The sequence below is a fragment of the Natator depressus genome, chromosome 3 (assembly GCF_965152275.1).
Source record: "Natator depressus isolate rNatDep1 chromosome 3, rNatDep2.hap1, whole genome shotgun sequence".
Taxonomy (NCBI): domain Eukaryota; kingdom Metazoa; phylum Chordata; order Testudines; family Cheloniidae; genus Natator; species Natator depressus.
In genome coordinates, this window is record NC_134236.1 from 171906474 (window position 1) to 171927556 (window position 21083).

Sequence of the window (21083 nt, forward strand, 5' to 3'; positions counted from 1 at the left end):
CAACTAGACATGGAGTTGATCCGTACCCGTTTAGCCCGACGATCTAGCCAGGTTTCTGTCCACCAGGCCGGAGAGTCAAGCCACGAAGATACAGCACCCTGAGTTTCAGAGAAAGAAACGAAGCAGCAGGGAGTACAAAGGAGCAACAGAATGGGGCCGCGGAGGTGCCCTAGTGGAGAGTGAACCCTGTTACACCTACCTATATGTTTATCTGAAGTTTGGCTACACTTTTAAAACAGAAGATTTTGGATGTAATTACACTCATTTCTGGTGCAAATCAGGAGTAACTATTGAATCCAGTGGAGCTGTGCTAATGTATACGTTGTGTAAGTGATGGCAGAGTAAGCCGTCAGCCCCATTTTGCTTACAAATATGTCAGATTCTGGGCATTACTGCCTATTTCTTGCTAGTGCAATGATAACACTGATGTGTAAACATCATTTCAAATAAGGTCTGACCCTTGTAGATTCTGCTGGCGTGTACTAAAAGTTTCCTAGTGCACGTTAATGTAGTGCTGTTTCAACAGTACATTAACACACACTATTTATGTTGCAGATTATACGTGAAGAGATTTCAGTATTTACTAATTTGCTTCATACTCAAAATATTTGCATAATGGTTTCTAGGAATATATTTCAGCCTATGGATTTGTTGCAAAACATTTGACATTACTTTGGGCATCATTCACTCTTTGCACTGTGTCACAGTCCTGGAACACATATTTCTGCTTCAGCTCCATGACCGGATGACCCCCAAACCTACGAAAATCTCTCAAAGTGGCTGTGAAAACACTTCCAAAATGAACACACATTGGCACGAGGGAAAGAGACACTTTCCCTTTCTGTGAACATTCTTACACACTAAACTTTACTCACTCAAAGGTTTCACCAATAAATAAATAAATAAATAAATAAAATTGACTAGTATGGAAGAAAACTTATGGAATTTAACGGAATTAATATTTATGAATCCTGTTTTGCTGTATTCAAGCCAGCGGTACAGGAGGGGGCAGGGTTATAAGAACTAGTCCCAGTCATTGTCTCTCAATGGAAGTTTTGAATGTATCTTTTATGCTTGGTCCCCTACAACTATAAATTAGTCACCATTTAATAGTAAACAGTTGTTTCTACAAGTGGGTGAATAGCAATAAAATTATTACAAGTGTGACAGAAGTTTCTGATTGGAATTTTGCTTTAACAGTTTTTGTAGCCCCTTTTTATTTACTTTTTGCAAACATCCATATCAGTGAAGTTTTGTTTATAAGGATATAAGAATATAAGAAAAGAGTGAATTTTGGTCCAATGACCAAGATTCATTTAAGGGAGAACAACGATTTGTTTTGAATAGCTTATAAAGGTTCATTTATCTAGTTGGAACTGAGACAAAAATATGAGCTAATAATAAGATCTGCCACCCAACTCTGGTACCAAAACATAAATATTGGAAAGACTACTTAGTGGGGCTGGTCAGGACATGGTCTTTTTTTCCCCCACAGAAAATTTCAATACAAATGTTTTTGGAAAAATTTTCTGTGGAATTGTTTGACTTTTCAGCAAAAAGTAAAAAAAAAAGTGAAATATTTCTGCTGAAAATAAAATACTTTGACTCAGAAATACTGCCTTGGTTGTAATTTGGGTGTATCATATGCCCATTCTCCTCTAAATGCTGGGATCCCTTGTCGGACTGTACCTGCTACGTTAAAGAATTCAACACTTTCCATCTTTACAGGGAAATGACATCAGAGCTAAGGAGGCCTCAGGGAAGAAGTGAGGAGAAGAACTATGTAATGGGCTGCATATGGCTTTGTATTTATTGGCTGCTGCTATGGTGAACATTAAAGGAAAGATAGACTTCTGCATATATCTTAGCTCTTGTCTTTACAATTCTGGTTTTCCTGCAACCTGATTGCAAGAAAGAAAGTCACAATAGGAAATGTGTTTTCAGAAAACTCAGGACATTTAAAAACATTAAGGACCAATCCTGCAAGGTGCTGCTCAGCAGATTGAAAGACCAAGCCATTCCTTTATTTGTGAGGAAACTGTTTAGACAAGAGTTCCATAATTTAGTGGAGAGATAATGCCATGTTATTCAGTGATAATGGCCTACTCCTCATGCTGCTTAATAAATGTTAAGGCAAAGCCAAGACATTCATTTTCAAAGCAGGATATATTTATGCAATGACACAACAACATAGTACAGTCACTTTACTTCCATTACATGAAAATATAGACACAATCGCGTTGTATGGTACAGTGGCAGGTGATCTCTGGCTTAGAAAATGGAAGTGTTCTTTGTGTTTGAGCCAAAACCAAAATGTATTTGTGTAGGTTTTTATATTCCTGAACTAACTGACCTCTGAGACGGAAACATTTTACCTTAAAACAAAATTACCTTATCAGTAATGAAAAATCCCTACTCCCATCCCCTATCTAACTGAATAGTGGTAGCATGTATTGCACTCCTGGTATTGTTTGAGTGAAATTCAGTTTTGTGCAGAAACAGGACTGCTTTTGCTAGGGAAGTGGCTGAATTTCACTGGAAAAATTTGATTGTTTTGGATTTTACCTCAGGATAAAAGCAGCCGTTTTATAGAATTGACATGAAATTGGGGAGGGAAGAGCTTAACTTTGAAGTAGCTCTGCCTTTCATTGTATTTCACATACAGGTGATATAGACTGCATGTCTTAATACTATACTTCCGGAAACAAAGAGAGAGTGGTTTCCTTGATGTTGATGTCCCTAGTATTTAGGATTTACAGGCTAATTAGAATATCAGATGCTGATTAGGATTTTTAAAAAAATCTTTCCCTGTTATACACACAGGCTTTGTGTTTATCTCAGTTGTTTGCTATTTTCCTCTTGGTCTTATGTTGGTATAAAATACAAAAAATCCTCTATATTTCATCTTTGATCTTTGAATTTGAAACCATTTAAGTAACAGCTACTCATTAGTTTGAGAATGAATTCATTTGGGTAAAATGCCAGAGTTTAAATATTCTTATTTTTCTGAAACTTATTGAAATTTAAGTGGAAAATAGTACACTTTAATTCATTACATTATAAATTTAATGGGAATGTTAATCACTGGTCTATAATTTTATCCCTTTTAAATCCTTTCCTAATTTTAAACAATATGAAGATAAGAATGCATTGAAAGAACTTTATATTTCAGTTTGTCTTAATGTTTTTATGTAAGCCCTTAATTATTTTGAGATACCTGGGACTTAAATTAGAAATTGGAATATACGGAAACAATTTTACGTAGCTATTTCAGTTTACTTCATTATTTGAAATGGTGTTTACTCATCAATGTTGTCATTGCAATAACATCATATTAAAAGGCATAAACATCAAGTAAGTAGAACAGTTTATTTGTCATTGGAGCTCCATAGTCAGAAGTTCATAAACAGCATTGAGAACTCTCACAATTTTATTGCTACCCTCACAATATTGGATGTTCTTCTTAAAGCCCCAACCCCTGGAGTCTCGTGATTATGTGGGGATATTAATATATATATATATATTTTAAAAGATTAAATTTCTAGCCCTCATTATTATGGAGAAAAGCTTGAATATGTGACTCTCATGCAACCTGAAGGCTCAAAAAGCAGAAGGAAAATATAAAGAATCCATAGAAAGAACCCCAAAGGTTTTCTTTAAAAAAAATCATTGTTTTTTGGGGACCTGACCCATTATTGTCTTTCTCCTGTTTTTAGAGTGTCTAATTAGTCATTCTAGTTCAGGCATAGGAAACAGCAGCTCTCATGTAGTGTACTGAGATCAGGACCTATGACTCATGAAATTATACGGTCCACTTTTTCATTTCCAGATGGAAGATGTGAAACAATATGCATTACAGGGCACTTTACTGAAGCAACAGTCCTTCTTTAGAGAACTTTACTGGCTGGCAATGGACTGTGATATTCATGTGAAGCCAGAAACAAAGTCATACGTATAATGGTATCAAGTCCATTGAGCTTACAGCAAAGAGAGCTCTTGCTGTGAGAGTAGGCCTACATATTTTTAATAATTTAAAATACTTTATCTTTTGAAGAGTTTTTCCCTAAAGCAGCAAGGTGGCCACCAGCACTTCTGGAAAAAAAAGTTAAAAATCATACAAAACTAAGTAGCATGCTGGAAATCCAGTGTCACCAACTCTCACGATTTCAGCGCGAGTCTCACGATATTAGGTGTTTTTTCTTAAAACCCCAGCTCCTGGAGTCATGTGCAGCTTTAATTAAAACAAATAAAGTTTCTAGCCCTCATGTTTTCAGAGATGAGCTTAAAAACCAAAAGGCAAACACCCACAATGTATTAATTTCTGAGATCCTATTATTGTTCAACTAATATCATCACTTTAGGGCAGCCTGACTCATGATTTTTGGATGCTTGGGGTCGCCGTCCCATGAAACCCAACTGATCATCTATCCTGTCAGACTATTCTCCATAGTAGTCAAACAGCAGTTTTGTTTCTTTTCCCTTTGAAGCTTTTATCAGTTTTACCACTGAGGCAGGCCTAAAGGGGCAAGGGCATTCAACTAAAACAGGGTGCAATTGACTAGTTTGTGTAATGATTATTAGAGTATTTTGCTTCAACTACATTTCCACTTACTGTAGTTCCTTTTTCTGGAAATAATTTTGGATAGTATCTGACTGTATAAAACCCACATGCATCCACATGCATGCCTTCCTTCTTGTGACTCAGCAAGGCTCTTGCAGAGAATACCAAATTGCAAATTGGGCAGCTAAATGATCCATGTTGCTTTTTAGGATAATGCCACATGTAAATCCCTACACAGAGATAGATGCAACAAAGAGAAGAGATATTTTTCAATGGACTATTGCCATTAATGTATTAGACTGGGATCAAATCTGCTCATTGTGTTCTCAATCCTGGGCCCTGGCTCAGGCTTCCTTGCAATGCTCAGGCACCACGAAATGAGCTGGAAAGCTGCCATACAGGCACAGCCAATCACAGATGTGGAAAAGCTCTACAAAACTTGTGCCTGCCCCTTCACATAGGGTGTATGTCAGAACAAAGATGACCAGGGGCAGAGCACACTGCCCATCTTCAGCCCCTACAGCCATTGGCTGCAGGAAAGAACAGCTTTGGAGCTGCTCTAAGGGCTGTCTACATAATTTGCAAGCATAAAAAAAGAGTAAAATCATTAAGGTCCTAATTCTGCATCCTTATTCATGTTGAGAAGTCTGTCAGTCTATGCAACTTCTCAGTGGTACTCAGTGTACTACTCAAGGAGAGCCAGCGTAGCAGATCAAGCTTAGTCCTGAGGTGCCATGTAGTGCAGTAGATAAAGCACTAGATTGAAGTTCTAGAAACTTGTGTTCTTGTCCCACCACTGACACTGCTTGTGCCAGTCACTTCACCCCTTTGTGCTTCCGTTTTAATTTTCTTCTTTTTCCTTGTATACTTTCTCTGGGGCAGGGACTGGCTCTTACCTGTACGGATACCTGCAGGTACCATTTTAATACAAGTAGTAATGAATGTATAACCTATACTGAAAACAGTTGCCTAGCTCTTCTGTCATCCCTCTGTAAAGAAAATGTCAAAAGAACAGCTAGAAGGCGAAATCTGAAAAATGGGTCTAAAAAGGAACAAAACCAAAAGCTGAACAACAATTGGAGTCTGTGGATTAGCTGTAGCGTAATTTAGTAACAAATACAACAGTCATCATTTATAGATTAAAGAGAGAAAGTTATTTGTTAGATGTCCGGATGATTAATAGATTGTTTTTACATTGTCAGCTCAGCTCTTATTCAATATGTTGCAGTATTGAATGAACATATTACAGTTCCTGAGCACAGCCCTAGAGGGAAAGGACATTGTTAGCACAAAGAAAAGGAGTACAAGCTCCTGCTACTGTGCTAACAATGACAGGTTTCAGAGTAGCAGCCGTGTTAGTCTGTATTCGCAAAAAGAAAAGGAGTACTTGTGACACCTTAGAGACTAACCAAGTTATTTGAGCATAAGCTTTCGTGAGCTACAGCTCACTTCATTGGATGCATAAAAGTGGAAAATGCAATGAGGATGTTTTTATACACACAGACCATGAAAAAATGGGTGTTTATCACTTCAAAAACCTGAAGTGAGCTGTAGCTCATGAAAGCTTATGCTCAAATAAATTGGTTAGTCTCTAAGGTGCCACACGTACTCCTTTTCTTTTTGCGAATACAGACTAACACGGCTGCTACTCTGAAACCTGTCATTGTTAGCACAGTAGCAGGAGCTCATATCGTTCTTATCTAAGACACCTTTAATTATTATAGCCTGTGACACAGTCAAATCCCAATGAATATACATCCTGAAAATATATTCTCCAGAAAGCTGTGTTCTGTCCTGTACTTATACAGAAATATTTAATAAAGAAAAGCACACCAGACAACTCTTTAAAATGAGGATTTTTTCTCTGTCTCTGTTACAGGCAGCCTACACACAGGAGCTCTGATTTAAATGGAGCCCTGAAGAGGTGACGGAGGTGCAGCCTGTGTCAAAGGTAGCTCTGGCTATCCACATACATGGCCATTGCAAGAGGGGGAGGAACTGTCTGATCATTTATGCATGCAGTCTGTGGGTATGTGTCAAGATCTGGTCATTTAGAGACAGAGTCTGATTCTCTACAGTTGTGCAATTATCTACGTGAGTACAAAGTGGGTGTAAAAGCAACTGCTGGTTTAAATAGAGAATTCCGCTTTGGTGGCATTTTGCGCACACTATGCACTTACATGGTGTGACGTTATCTGATTAGAGTATGACCATGCAAATCATTGTTGCTACTTTACAAAGTATGATGCATGGCCAGAAGGGGTTAAGCAACTTGCAGGCTAATTGACCCAGATTCAACCTTTAGGGACACATTGGCAGATAATGTTTGTGTTTTTGTGTGTTTACATATATATTATTAGAGGTTAACTATATAATCAAACAGTCCCTGTCTATGCTGTATTCTATTACTTCAGAGATCAAAAGGCCATCTTAACATTTAAATGAACTGTAAACATAGTGATATCACTGTATCCATCTCTCTTTGAAATGTATAGCAAATCACCTGTGAATGGTGGAAAACAGGCAATTGCCTTATGTTAATCTGTGTAGCTAATTACTGTGATGCGTAGGAAATAGGTCTACTTCAAAGTCTCCATGATTGCCTATTGTTCGCCTAAGGACTCTGAGCTGTCAAAAAAGGCCTGGAACTGTATGAAAATGTCTTGGGTCTTGATCCCTTTTATCTCAGATCTGCTTGATGCTTCCTGCAGGGGATGGTTAAGTCAAAAGGCTGAGATCTCCAGTCATATCTGGATCACCCTGAATATGGACATTGGACTATAACCTATGGACTAATTCTAAAAGAACTCTTTGCAGCTACAAAACTTACCATCTCTACTATGACAGGTTTCAGAGTAGCGGCCGTGTTAGTTTGTATTCGCAAAAAGAAAAGGAGTACTTGTGGCACCTTAGAGACTAACCAATTTATTTGAGCATAAGCTTTCATGAGCTACAGCTCACTTCATCGGATGCATTCAAAGTGGATGGGTCATTACGCAAAGTAAAACTATTTCCCCATGTTTATCCCCCCCACCCCCCACTGTTCCTCAGATGTTCTTGCCAACTGCTGGAAATGGCCCACCTTAATTATCACTACAAAAGGTCCCCCCCCCCCCCGCTGGGAGGTAATGTGTCCGATCCTTTGGGATTGGTAGAACTTTTTTATATGATGAATAAGATTTTCAGTAATCCTAATCATGTTTGACTTGGGTGTCTGGGCGGAGGCCTAAGGCTGGGTTACTTTAAGGGAACTGTGTTGTTGGCTTCTGGGTAACCAATACAGTGTTATAGATGCTGTTTTGTGCTGGCTTGGTAAATCTAAGTATTGGAATATCCACCAGCTTTGGGATTGTCTGCTCCATTCTTTGTAGTTCACCCTAATTGAGTAACCTCAGTGAGGCTCCCTGGGACTCCGGTCACACATGGGCCAGATCCTGACCTGCCTGAGAGAGATCTTCAGGTGGTGCAGAACTGCTGTAGCAACCCCACTCCTTGCTGCAGCTGATGGCCAGCAAGCTGTTATGACTTCATGGGGTCACTAGAAGCTGGTGCAACTTAGAATAGCCTTATGGCTGCTCTGAGTTGTCACTGTGGACCAGTCTAGTGCAGAATGGCCCAGGGTTGGCGGAAGTGTAGAGGTAATTGCACTTATTCCTGGCTGCAACTCAGAATCTAGACTGCTTTGTCAGATATAATTTACTACACAAGGTGCTACCTGAAGACTACTTTATGTTCCTTTTTAAAGTATTATCTGTGACCAGGAGTCAACGCTCTTCCTGGAAAAGGAGATCTGATTAGCTGACCCTGTGAATTTTGTCTTGAGTTGCTTCACCAGCTTACACAAGCATTCTGAAAGAACTGGTCTGAATGAGTTACAGATAATTAGCCACAAAAAGTACTCCATGTACAACTTTAAATAATGAGTAGTTTTGAATCTAATATTGCACCTAGCTGTGGGAAATTCTCAAACAGATCATTCCTTCCATGTTATTTGCTCAGGTCTGGCTGTTATACTATGCTCCTTGGCAATTTGTGCACATCCTAGTATATCTGGCTAACTAGTATTCAGTGGAGCACACTGGCAAGAATCTGTTAAGCAGATTGTCAGGCATAAACAAGAAATGGCACCAAGTCCACACTGTGGCTGTTGTTTAATAAGAACACAACACATGAACATAAAATCAGTGTGGACGTCTCCCGTCCCAAGCAATTTTGGGGAGGGATAATTGATCTGGCTTTATAAGTTGTTTCAATAAAACAATACTAGAGTGAAAGAGATTAATCCAAAGGCCCTTGAACTAGATGGAAAGATTTCCATGCACTTTGATGGGCTTTGGATCAGACGGCTAGGAGCAACCTCTACCTTTTGCTTCTGGTGTAACTGGAGTAAAGAATGTAGCACAACATTATGTTGTCTAATATATCCAGGTTTATGGAATAAGTCAAAGGAAATATCTCAGATAAAAGCAGCAATAATAAAGAGAGACTGTGTGAACTGAGGTGGTGTGGGTCCCCGCCGCTCCAGAGAGAGACGAGCCGCTCCGGACACCAGAGTGGGTGGAGCCAGGGAGCTCTGATCCTGCCCCCCAGAGGGTCAGGTGTGGCACAGGAGGTATAAAGGCCCGACCCCAGAGCTCAATGAGAGAGCTGCCGCCGGGGAGACCAGATGCTTACCTCCTGGTTGGGAAGCCCCAGCGACCTGCGGTGGACCCAAGGGCTGGCCGGGCCTGCCCCAGGCCAGCTACCCAGAGGAGTGGCCAAGCCTGCCCTGCACCAGGAATCCCAAGAAACCCATCGTGTTGGACCCCCCTGAGGACACCACCCTGACCCAGCTACCTCAAGATGGGGAGTCCGGAAGTAGCCCGGGGACAGCTGACCCTAGTCTGGCTGCTACACTGCCAGAACCCATGTCAGTGTGTTGCAGCCAGGATTCTCACTGACACAGCAGCGGGTCTTCTGCTGCTGCCAGGGCCCCGGGCTGGGACACAGTGCAGTGGGAGGGCCTGCGTCCCCCCTGCCACCCAACTCATGGGTGGCAGTCTCCCCCTCTCCCAGGCCTTCGGACCCAGGGCCTGGGCTCACTGTTAGAATCATAGAATCATAGACTTTAAGGTCGGAAGGGACGATTATGATCGTCCAGTCTGACCTCAACGCAGGCCACAGAATCTCTCCCACCCACTGCTGTAACAAACCTCTAACTTATGTCTGACCTATTGAAGTCCTTAAATCGTGGTTTAAAGACTTTGAGGTGCAGAGAATCCTCCAGCAAGTGACCCATGCCCCACTCTGCAGAGGAAGGCGAAACCCCCCCAGGGCCTCTGCCAATCTGCCTTGGAGGAAAATTCCTTACCGACCCCAAATATGGCGATCAGCTAAACCCTGCGCATGTGGGCAAGACTCACCAGCTAGACACCCAGGAAAGAATTCTCTGTAGTAACTCAGATCCCACCCCATCTAATATCCCATCACAGGCCATTGGGCATATCTACCACTAATAGTTGAAGATCAATTAATTGCCAAAATTAGGCTATCCCATCATATCATCCCTTCCATAAACTTATCAAGCTTAGTCTTGAAGCCAGATATGTCTTTTGCCCCCACTCCTTCCCTTGGAAGGCTGTTCCAGAACTTCACTCCTCTGATGGTTAGAAACCTTTGTCTAATTTCAAGTCTAAACTTCCTGATGGCCAGTTTATATCCATTTGTTCTTGTGTCTACACTGGTATCGAGCTTATATAATTCTTCTCCCTCCATGATATTTATCTCTCTGATATTTTTATAGAGAGCAATCATATCTCCTCTCAGCCTTCTTTTGGTTAGGCTAAACAAGCCAAGCTCTTTGAGTCTCCTTTCATAAGACAAAAAGAAAAGGAGGACTTGTGGCACCTTAGAGACTATTAAGGTGCCACAAAGTCCTCCTTTTCTTTTTGCAGGTACAGACCAACACAGCTGCTACTCTGAAACCTTTCATTTTTTAGAAGGTCTCTCTCTATAAGTCTATATATTATATAACTAAATTATTGTCTTATGTAAACAAGGTTTTCAAAATGTTTAAGAAGTTTCATTTAAAATTAAATTAAAATGCTGATCTTATACCACTGGCCCGCTCAGCCTGTTGCCGGCCTGGGGTTCCGTTCACCCCTGCCGCCGCCCCAGAGAGAGACGAGCCCCAGCTAATCTCTCTACAGGCTATAATAAAAAACAGTAATACAACTATTTGGACAAATTCTCTCTCACTTGTGGAAGTCAGTGGGCTTGCACTAGTACAATTGAAAGTAGGATTTGGCCAAATATTGCATTTACTTAGCCTGCATCCCACCATTCCTTCTCTTACTCAGGTAAGTAGGAGAGCTGACAATCACTTCAGTGTCTTTGTCCTTACTATGCAGAGAAAGAGCCTGATTCTCCCCTGCCTTGCATCTGGTCTTGTCATTGACCCTTGTTTCAAAAGACTGCTAAGTGATTGTCAAACGCTTTGAAAGCAGAATGATAGGAATGGGGGAATGGTGATTTTTTTTAATGAAAAAAGGAACAAATATTTGCAAAAATGTTCATGAAAAATTTCCTCATTTATTGGTCAGCTCTCATGGTAGAATTTTATACCCACTTTGTGCAGGCACAAATAATTAAACAAGGTGCAAGGAAGTGGAGAATCAAGTCCATCAAATCCTAAAATCAAATCCTAAAATGCACAGATGCCTCTTTTCATTGACTTCATTGGGAATGTGCATCAAAGGGGAGGATTTGAGACATTAGTACCTTTATGCAACAAAAAACCCACTTCATACTAAATAACTTGAGTGAATTTTAAATTACAAAATTATATACAGCTCAAGAGACAAATATGTTTATTTACATGATGAAATAACCCATTCCATGGAAAACTATTTAGAATTATTTTGGCTAAGCATCCAGGAGTTAGTATAGACTGATCTAGTTCTGGTCTGCGCCAGCCTTCCACTTCTTCTTGCCTGCAATATGTCTCAGCAGGCTTTCTTTGGTAACTCCCCTGCAACTCCCGATAGTTATTTTCAAGTCCGCTATGCACTGGTGCCAAGTTGCTGGAGACTAGGCCATGGCTTAAGTGGTGGTTCTCGGGAGAAGCAGTTGGGTGTCCTCTTCTGGATCTACTTGGTAAATGGAGCAGTCTCTTTTTCAGGTATCATTGTAAAGACATAAATACATTTTGACAGTGAGTTAATGGTGAGGAGCAGAGAACAGTTCTTAACAGCTTTGAACGTTTCCCCCCAAAACATATCAAAGGAATTAACAGCATGAGTATAAACTATCATGCTATGCAGAGGCAGATTAGGAGTTTGTGGGGCCCTGGGCCAGAGCAAGTGGGGGCCCTCCCGCCTGCAGTCCCCTCCATACCCTTCTCCCTGTCCCCCAGCACTCCTGTCAGGGAGCTGGGTCAGGATGTGGGGGCTTGCCCCACGCCCAAGCAGGAGCGCTGGGCAGGCAGGGGGAACTGGGCAAGCCCCCGCCCCCCGCCCCCGCTCCCCAGCAGAAGCACTGGGTGGGAGGAGCAGGTCAGGGCGCAGGGGTGCCCATTTTTCCAGGGGCCCCGAGCATGGGCCTCATTGGCCCAGTGGTTAATCCGCCACTGATGCTATGATTGTGTCTGGTTTTGTGCTGGCCCTCTGCACAGGGGTGTTTTTCATCTCAAAGAAGGATGTAATCCCACATTCCTTGTTCTCCTAAAGCTCCCATGGAATTCAATGGTCGCTCTGAACACCCAGGGAATGTAGGACTGACCACAAAATCTAAAACTTGCTTTTATACTGATTTTTTAATGCTAACAGAGCTTCTCAGTTTTAATCATTAAATGTTCCAGGCCTGGTTCTGATCTCACTTGTGTCTATGTAAACTAGGAGAAACACCATTGACATCATTGGCCTTACACCAACTTTACACCAGTGTAAATGGGATCAGAATCAGGCCTTTTGTTTAGATATGGCATAAAATTTCCTCTGAAAATTGTTAAATGAGAATTAAAGCTGGATGAAAAAGTTGAAGTGTTTGACATTGAACTCTTACAGTAGGAATAACTACACTGTACTAAGATAGCACCCTTCATCTGAAACTATATGGTGCTTTTCAACCAATCAATGAATTAACGCTCACAACATCTCTGTAAGGCACACAAGTATTTTTATATGCATTTTATAAAAGGTTAAAATAAGACACAACGGCTAAGTAACTGTTCCTAAAGTCACACAGTGACTAAGTGGCAGTTTTGAAGACCCATAAGTCCCAATTCCTCAGTCACCTCCTCCAATCATTAGATTCACTTGGCCAAATTCAGCCCTGGGATGAGCTGGTGAACTCCTCAGCTGAAGTTAGTCAACTGTTGGTGTTGTGCATTGCACTATGATAGGGCTAAAAATGCCAAATATAGCTGTGGACTTGGCCCAGATCCTCAGCCAATGTAAATTGGTGTTGCTCTATTGACAACACTGATTTACACCCACAGAGGAGCTGGATCAGTAATTTCTATTGCAATTTACTATTTATGCTAAAACATGCTTATTCCCAGGTAAACTTTCAGAACACTGTGGTGATCTAGTGGTGCGACATCCTTTAAAAGGACTACCCGTGGAAACTGATGTTAACCCACCTCCCTCCTTACAGAAAATTACAAGAAAGCCCTGGAGAGTAAACAATTGTTCAAAACAATTGTTCAAAATAAAACCCCAGCCACTGAGTTAGGCACTGATTGCTGACTGAGGAAAACATTTTGAAGCTATCACTGGGTATGTTAGGAATGCCAATAAAAATCACATTCACAGTTCTCCATTATGTCCCAAAGAAAATGATAACTCATGGCATAGCATATGCTTCTAAAAGAAACAGGCCTTTTTATTTACAAATATTTTTGTAAGCTTAAATTATCATGAAAACAATGGCCTGTGATCTAGGCACTTACTCACAATCTAGGTGGTATATAGAACTTAGTTCTATCCCCAAATATTTAGAGTCAAATGATCATTGTGGTCTCTTCTGACCTTAATATCTATGACTCTATGAAACTAGGGGTTTAGTTACTTGGCTTTCATCAAAGGCATGTGCATTGCTCCCCTACTATCTCTTTGGAAATTTTGGCTGGGTTAGTGATTACCAAGCGGATCTGATTGTTTTCTGTTACTGCTATAACCATGTAAAATTTTCCTCGTGAAAATGATAGGCCAGTTTCTGATCTTATCACACTGATGTCAATCTAGAGTAGCTCCTGTTTCCTCACCCATTGCTCCACACCTCCCATCTTGTGCGCCACTCACTCCTCTCACCTTGTGGCTATGTCTCCTCTTGCCATTCCTGCTTCAGTACCTTTTTTCACACTGCTCCCTATGCCCAGAAGGACACTGCTTTTTTGTGTGCCAAATGTCTTAAACACTCCTAATTCAAAGTGCTTCTTACACCTTGCTTTTCATCACTTATTTCCATTTCATGGATGACATTCTGGCTCCCTTGACGGCAATTGCAAAACTCCCATTGGTTTTGCTGGGACCAGGAGTTCACTCCATACATCTAGGTTTGGCTAACTTAGGTAGTAAACTCATTGGGGCAGAGACTATGGGTCAGATTTTCAAAAGTGCTCAGCTCCCAGCAACTCCCATTTTGATGCTTCTGGACAGATTTTTCAATAGAGCTGAGCACCCAGAACTGGTGAAAACCTGTTCATTTATTCTGGTACCTAAATGGGAGTTGAGCTCTCTTAAAAATTTGGCCCCATTTGCAGTTGCTGAGCATTTTTGAAAATTTGGTCTCAGGTCTTTTTAAAAAGTCTCTGTAGAGGACCATGCAAAGCTATGGCAGAGAATGGATGATGATGATGAGTATAACTGAGATGGGAAGCTGGACCAACATATGCAATTAGACTACTTCTACCACTATTATACATTAAAATATTGTAGCACTTTTCTCTGGAAAATGTCAAATACCTCATAGCACCCATGTGAAGTAAGGAAGCAGTAGTATTCTCCATTTTACATATGGGGAACTGAGGCACAGAGAAATTAAAGGCAACACTTTCAAATTTGCTTGCCTAAAGTAAGTCACCTAAATAAATGGCCTGATCTTCAGAGATCTGAGCACCTATCACTTCCATTGATTTCAGAGGGAGTTAAGGACACCCCATACACCAGAAAATCAGACTCCCTATTTAGGGGCCTAAACACAGAGTTCAAAAATTTTAGTCCACATGACTTGCCCAAGTCATATAGTTAGACAAATGCAGAATCAGGAATAAAACCAAGGATTCATAACTCTATCCCATACTCATAGCACTAGATCATGGAAACGGTACTAAGCCCTTTTAACTGTCTTCAGTTCACGTGCTATATACATGATGCCTGATTTCAGAGGAGTTGTACTGAGCCCTCTCAATTCCCCTTGAAGTCATTGGGAACTGTGTGCACTCAGCTACTCCTAAACACAGGCCAGGCATTGTAGATCTTGCTCAATTTCTATGGAGACTATTACTCAACCAATTTTAGGAAAATGTCCTCTTATTGTACAAGTATTGGCTGTAGTAGAGCAAGCCTAGGCTCATGTACTTATTCTATTTCCTTACTGTTGATGGTTGGAAGGTCTTCATTCTTTGTTCAGAACATCTTGATAAACTTTCATTGGTTCCTTCTGTCACAGAGGTTTTAAACCATCCAGCCTGGCGAAACAGTTTTTTGCATCTATTTAGGAATACTTGGCTTGAAAAGCAATACAGAACTGGATCAAGTGCACTGTTTAGGTATGTAAAGGCAAATGAGGCACGTAATAACTGGTCAATAGTGCCAATATGTTCAGGGGATACTTTTAGAGTAACCAGCCCAACTGCCGCAATTAAAATAGTAGGCAAGAAGCAGACGGTATATACCAAAACAATGACTGTCAGCACTTTCACAGATCTTTGGACCTTGTTCCTTTTAGCCAATTTCCTCTGCTTTAGCTTCAAGATAATGTTGAAAATACAGAACATGATGATGCCTAAAGGCAGAAAAAATTCAAGAAAAAATAATATTGCATGCCATGTGGCTGCTGCCTGTGGTTCAAGATGAGGGTTATAACTTTGACACGCACTGTTCTTACTCTGATTACGATCCAAGGTAAAGACATGGCTGTTCACAAGTACAACTATGATCCAAAGTGCAATTGCCACTTTTGCAGCACAGGATGTTGATATTTTACTCAGTTGGTGGTGAGGATGAACCACTTTAAAGTAGCGATCCATTGCAATGGCCGTGAGAAATACGATGCTTGCTGTCCTGTTCATTGACAACATGAATAGGTTGACACTGCAAAATGTCTCTGTGAAGACCCAGACTTCATTCTTCATGTAGTAGTGGATACGAAATGGCAAGTTGATGATCAGGAAGAAATCAGCAATGACCAAGCTGAACAAATACACGGTGCTTGATGGCCAGAGATTCCTGTAGGAGCAAAAGATGCTCAAAGCAATGCCATTTCCAACAAGTCCTATGACAATCTCCACACCAAGCACAGAAGCAATAATCACTGCAATTGCTGGAACTCCATCCGTTGTCATGTTGGTCACTGCTGCGAATCTGGAGCTCTCGCTGTTTTTTAAATTTCTGCAGCCCACAGTTGGATGGTGAGTTGAGATGCCTGCAAATACTTGCCAAGTGTCTTTGAAATACAGGAAATACAGTGAAATTTCAGGAAGTGGCATTTGTTTGTATGCAAAAAGTAGGTCAATACCAACAAGACACGCCTCTGAAAGTGTCTAGAGATATAATCTTATCAATAGATTGTGAAATACTTACCTTCTGGTCATTGGTACAGCTTTGTCATGGAGAACAAAGCTGATAGTGCTGTTTTAGGACTAAACTGAAGCAAAATTTAGATTGCATCTGAAGTTGTCTGCCTCATCCGCTAAGAACTAGTCTAAGATCATAGATCCCTTTGTACAGGACACCTAACCAAATCTGTATGTTTTATATAGTGTGTTTATTATTTTGCAAGTACAACATAAGGATTTAGTTTTCATTATTCTTTGCATGTGATTTTTGCCATAGGAACATAAGGGCAAAAGAACTGCCATACTGGATCAGAATAGTCATCTATCTCATCCAGTATCCTATCTCTGAGGGGGGCCAGTACCAGCTGCTTCAGGGGAAGGTGCAAGAAACCTGCAAAGGCAGCTATTGAATAACCTGCCCACAGAGAAAGTTCCTTTCTATCCCCCATCAGTAGTTGTTGGCTTATGTCCTGAAACATGATGATTTTATAAATCTTCCACACCAGTCTTCCTAAACCAAAGTTTCTCAAATGCGGCCACGATAGCCTCCTGGGGCAAAGCATCGGCCCCTCTCTCCTTGTTGCTCCTGGATGCGACACCCTGAACTGCCTCGGGAGAGAGGTGGGGCACAAGGCTGCAGGAGCGGTGGCGGGAACTGGCCCTGAGTGCCAACCCCTGATGCTGGCTGCGCAGCAGCGAGGGCTGGCTCCAGCCACGCAGCGGCAGGTGCTGACTTCTGACTCCAGCCACGCACTCCTGGGCTCCGGCACCCAGCTCTGGGTTCTGGCCGTGGGCACTGAGCCCTGGCCCTGGCCACATGGCAGCAGACACCAGGCCCTGACTCTGGCCACACAACAGTGGGGCTCATCACCCACCCCCATCATCCCTGTATCCACCCAGGCCCCCGCTGCCTCCCACAGCCCTGTATCCATCCCCCACCCCCCAGGCCTCTGCTCCCTATCCCGTCCCTGCATCCATCCCATCATCGCCTCTGGCCCCTGCTGCCCCCCCTTTGCCTCCCCCCCTCGCCCCCATCCAGGGCTTAATGGGTTCTGGGACTTGCTGAGCAAAGTGATATTAACAAACCTGCAAGTATCACTTTTCACAGCAGACTTACTAGCTATCTGTGAAAAGTGATACTTGTATGTTTGTTAATATCACTTATCACTTTTCATAGTCTCCCAGGTAGCTACTAAGTGTGCTGTGATATGAACACATAACCAAATATCACTTTTCACGCAAGCCCCAGGACCCACTAAGCCCTGGATGGGGAGGCAGCATTATTTTTGTTATTGAGTCTGCCAACCTGCCCCCCCGCACACACACACAAATATACATTACAATGATTTGAATGTGAATCTGTGCATATTTAATTGTTTTTCCTAAAGTTAATTAAGTATTTTAGGAAAAAAGTGTCTGTGCGGCCACCAGTGAGAGCTGGTGGCCGCACTCTGGAGCCACAAAAAAATTTGTTGCAAGAATCCTTGCCCTAAACACAGTTCTTAAATTCTTAATAGTGTAATTTTATGTGTTCTCACTGCTCACAGAAATATTGAATCCTTTTTGGAATCCTGCTGAGCAGCTGGACTCCGTGATATCTGTGGCAATGAGTTCCATGGGCAATCATTGTCTTATAAGTTTAAAATTTGCTGCCTTTCGGTTTCCTGTCTGATGTAAACAATTCCTGTCTACTGTCTACTCAACCTGTACAAGCACCTGTTGTGATGCTCCCTGGAGAGTTGTGAGGCACCTCACCACCACCTGCCCTCTGTGTGAAGAAATCTGGTCTGTGCCTGTAGTGGAAATCACTAGCATCTAGCCGCACAAACACTACTTTCCAGGCCTCCACAGGCTTTGCTCCCTCTGTATAGGTAGTTATAGGCACACTCCAACCCCCGAATTCTTGGAGCATTCCCTGATCCACTAGATACTCACAGAATTACCAAGCCCGCTGTTCCCAAAGGAACAGTACATACTAGCTTGTAGGATTCAACTGAGGATCAACACTTTACTTTACCCCCCAGAACTTAGGTATATTTATAGTGGAAACAAGAATAAGTTTATTATCAAAGAATAGAAACAGGAAACCAATAATTACATACAAAACAAAATCATAACACGCTTTTTAGAGACACCATCATAGGACCTAACCACATCAGCCACACCATCAGGGGCTCGTTCACCTGCACATCTACCAATGTGATATATGTCATCATGTGCCAGCAATGCCCCTCTGCCATGTACATTGGCCAAACCAGAAAGTCTCTATGCAAAAGAATAAATGGACACAAATCTGACATCAGGAATTATAACATTCAAAAACCAATAGGAGAACACTTCAATCTCCCTGGTCACTCAATAACAGACTTGAAAGTGGCAATTCTTCAACAAAAAAACAGACTCCAACGTGAAACTGCAGAACTGGAATTAATTTGCAAACTGGACACCATTAGATTAGGCCTGAATAAAGACTGGGAGTGGTTGGGTCATTACAAAACCTAAACCTAATTTCCCCCTACTGTTACTCACACCTTCTTGTCAGCTGTCTGAAATGGGCCACTCTCATTACCACTTCAAAAGTTATTTTTCCTCCCTTGGTATCCTGCTGTCAATTGAATTATCTCGTTAGACTGACCTCACACTTGCTAAGGCAAATCACATCTTTTCATGTATTTATACCTGCTCCTGTATTTTCCACTCCATGCATCTGATGAAGTGGGTTCTAGCCCATGAAAACTTATGCCCAAATAAATTTGTTAGTCTCTGAGGTGTCACAAGGACTCCTCGTTGTTTTTGCTGATACAGACTAACACGGCTACCACTCTGAAACCTTTCTAGAGACTAAACTTCGCGAACAAGTTAACCTCCTGTCGAAATAAGCTTATTTCACCTGAAGTTCTCGCCAGTGTTTTCAACCAAGCCTGGATGAGACCGTTTTTTCATGAAGCCAGTTGGTACCTGGATCATGCCTGCATATTAGAGTTGGCAGCAAACTAGAGTTCCTATTCCATGGTGGGCTGCCAGGAGCTGGGCAGACAAGCTGGCACGAAACCAGACAGGTTTCCAAAGAAACTCGGTCTAGCAGGTAGGGTTCTGTCAGAAATCTCCCCAGTTTCACTGGAATTTCGTTGAAATCAATACGTTCCCATGGAACGTTTCAGTTTGGACAAATTGGTATTTTCTTATGGAAAAATGTTCCTTTAGAAAATTTCTGACCAGCTCTACTGTGACTCCGTGGTCATAGAATTTGCTGTGGAATTTGGATTTGTGCTCTAGAAGCTAAAGTTTCATTTTTAAGTGTTTTTAGACATTAAGGATGTAAACAAAGTCTTGAAAATGTGAAATGAGTATAAAACTGATTGTGATGGCGTCTAGACACCCCACACTGGTCAGGAAAGAGTTAACCAGCTTACATGAGCTCAGTTAGCCCCACCTCACTACACCTGAAATAGGTGCTGGCTCTTGGAAGGCTTAAAAGGGGAGAGCTGGGTTCAGATGGCAGATGGCTGGGAGGGAGAGCTGATCTTGCAGACTTCCCACAGAGTCTGAGCTGCTTGGGCCAGGAACTGCTTAGAGACTGCTGCCTTTCAGAGCCTCTCTGAGGGAAGGGAAGTTAGGCCCAATGTGAGATTGTTTGGATTTGCTGCCGGTGATTGAGTTGTGGCTGGGTATGACTGCTGGAGGTGATGCCCTGCCTAATGGGGATGACAACTAAATAAAAAACATTTTTGTCTTCAAAATGGGGGCCCAGAAGTGGTTTGCTGTGAGCCCAAGAGCAAGCCTGTTACGCTGATGTAGCAATGATTTCCTGACTCTGCAGCCTCCTGAGAGGAGAGATCTGCCCATTTGCTTTCAATTTCTTGTGCTGTTAACACCAAAGGAGACAATTCCAATTCAGTGGGGTTCACTATTTCACTGCGGTTCATTTTAGCACACGCTTCCAGCTAATTTTCTTATCCCACAATCCAAACTGCCAGCCCAGGTGCCAAAGCTCCAAAGGTCCCCTTCCAACAGCTGCCAATCTTCCAGCTTCACCCTGGCTATCTTCTCTGACGCAGTTAGACATGGTGTACTGGGGCAGCTGCCCCCACTCTGGCATGGACAAGGTTAGAGCAAGCCAGAGAGGCTGTACAGAGCCCCAGCCAATCATGGAATGGCTTATTGGGAGCCAATCAAGTGGAGACTTGAAAGCAGCCTATCAGGGCCAGGCTGGGCCCTATAAGAAGGCTGCAGGGCGGAGAGGAGGGGAGTCTTTCCATGGAGGGCAAAGGGAGAAGAATTAGATCTTAGAGATGCAGCTAAGGCAGGGATAGCAGAGGCTATGCAAGCGCTAGGCTGATGACTGCCAGACTGGGGCCCTGACAAAAAGGGGCAGAGAAGGTGCTGGGGCTATGGGGAAGTGGCCCAGGGAAGTAGGCAGTAGAGGAGAGCTGGAGGAGGGTAGTAAGTAGCTGTCACTAGAGGGTCCCTGGGTTGGGACCCCCTTCTCCTCTTCCCCCCGCCTCCCCCACACTTGCAAGTGATGAAAGTGGCGAAGCCTGACTGCAGTTCGCTAGACTAAGGACTGCAGTGAGCTACTGAGGCGAGTGATAGAACTAGAAGCTGCTGGTCCCCCTCAAGGGTGGGAAGAGCCATCGGAGTGGGCACAGCTGGAGGGCAGTGTCCAGAAGCGGATGCCTCAGTCCGGGAGTGACGGGGATCCAAAGGTGAGGATGGTGGAGACCAAGAAAGTAACAGAGGGTGAGACATCACTAGCAAAGGCAT

General features: G+C 42.4%; 1 protein-coding gene across 1 annotated transcript; it reads right to left on the minus strand.

Annotated features, from left to right (window-relative positions):
• Window positions 1–15125: 15125 nt before the first annotated feature.
• Window positions 15126–16250, minus strand: OXER1 (oxoeicosanoid receptor 1). Its single transcript, XM_074947628.1, has one exon. It carries the CDS (start codon window positions 16248–16250, stop codon window positions 15126–15128), a length of 1125 nt encoding a protein of 374 aa, XP_074803729.1.
• Between the last annotated feature and the right edge of the window lie 4833 nt (window positions 16251–21083).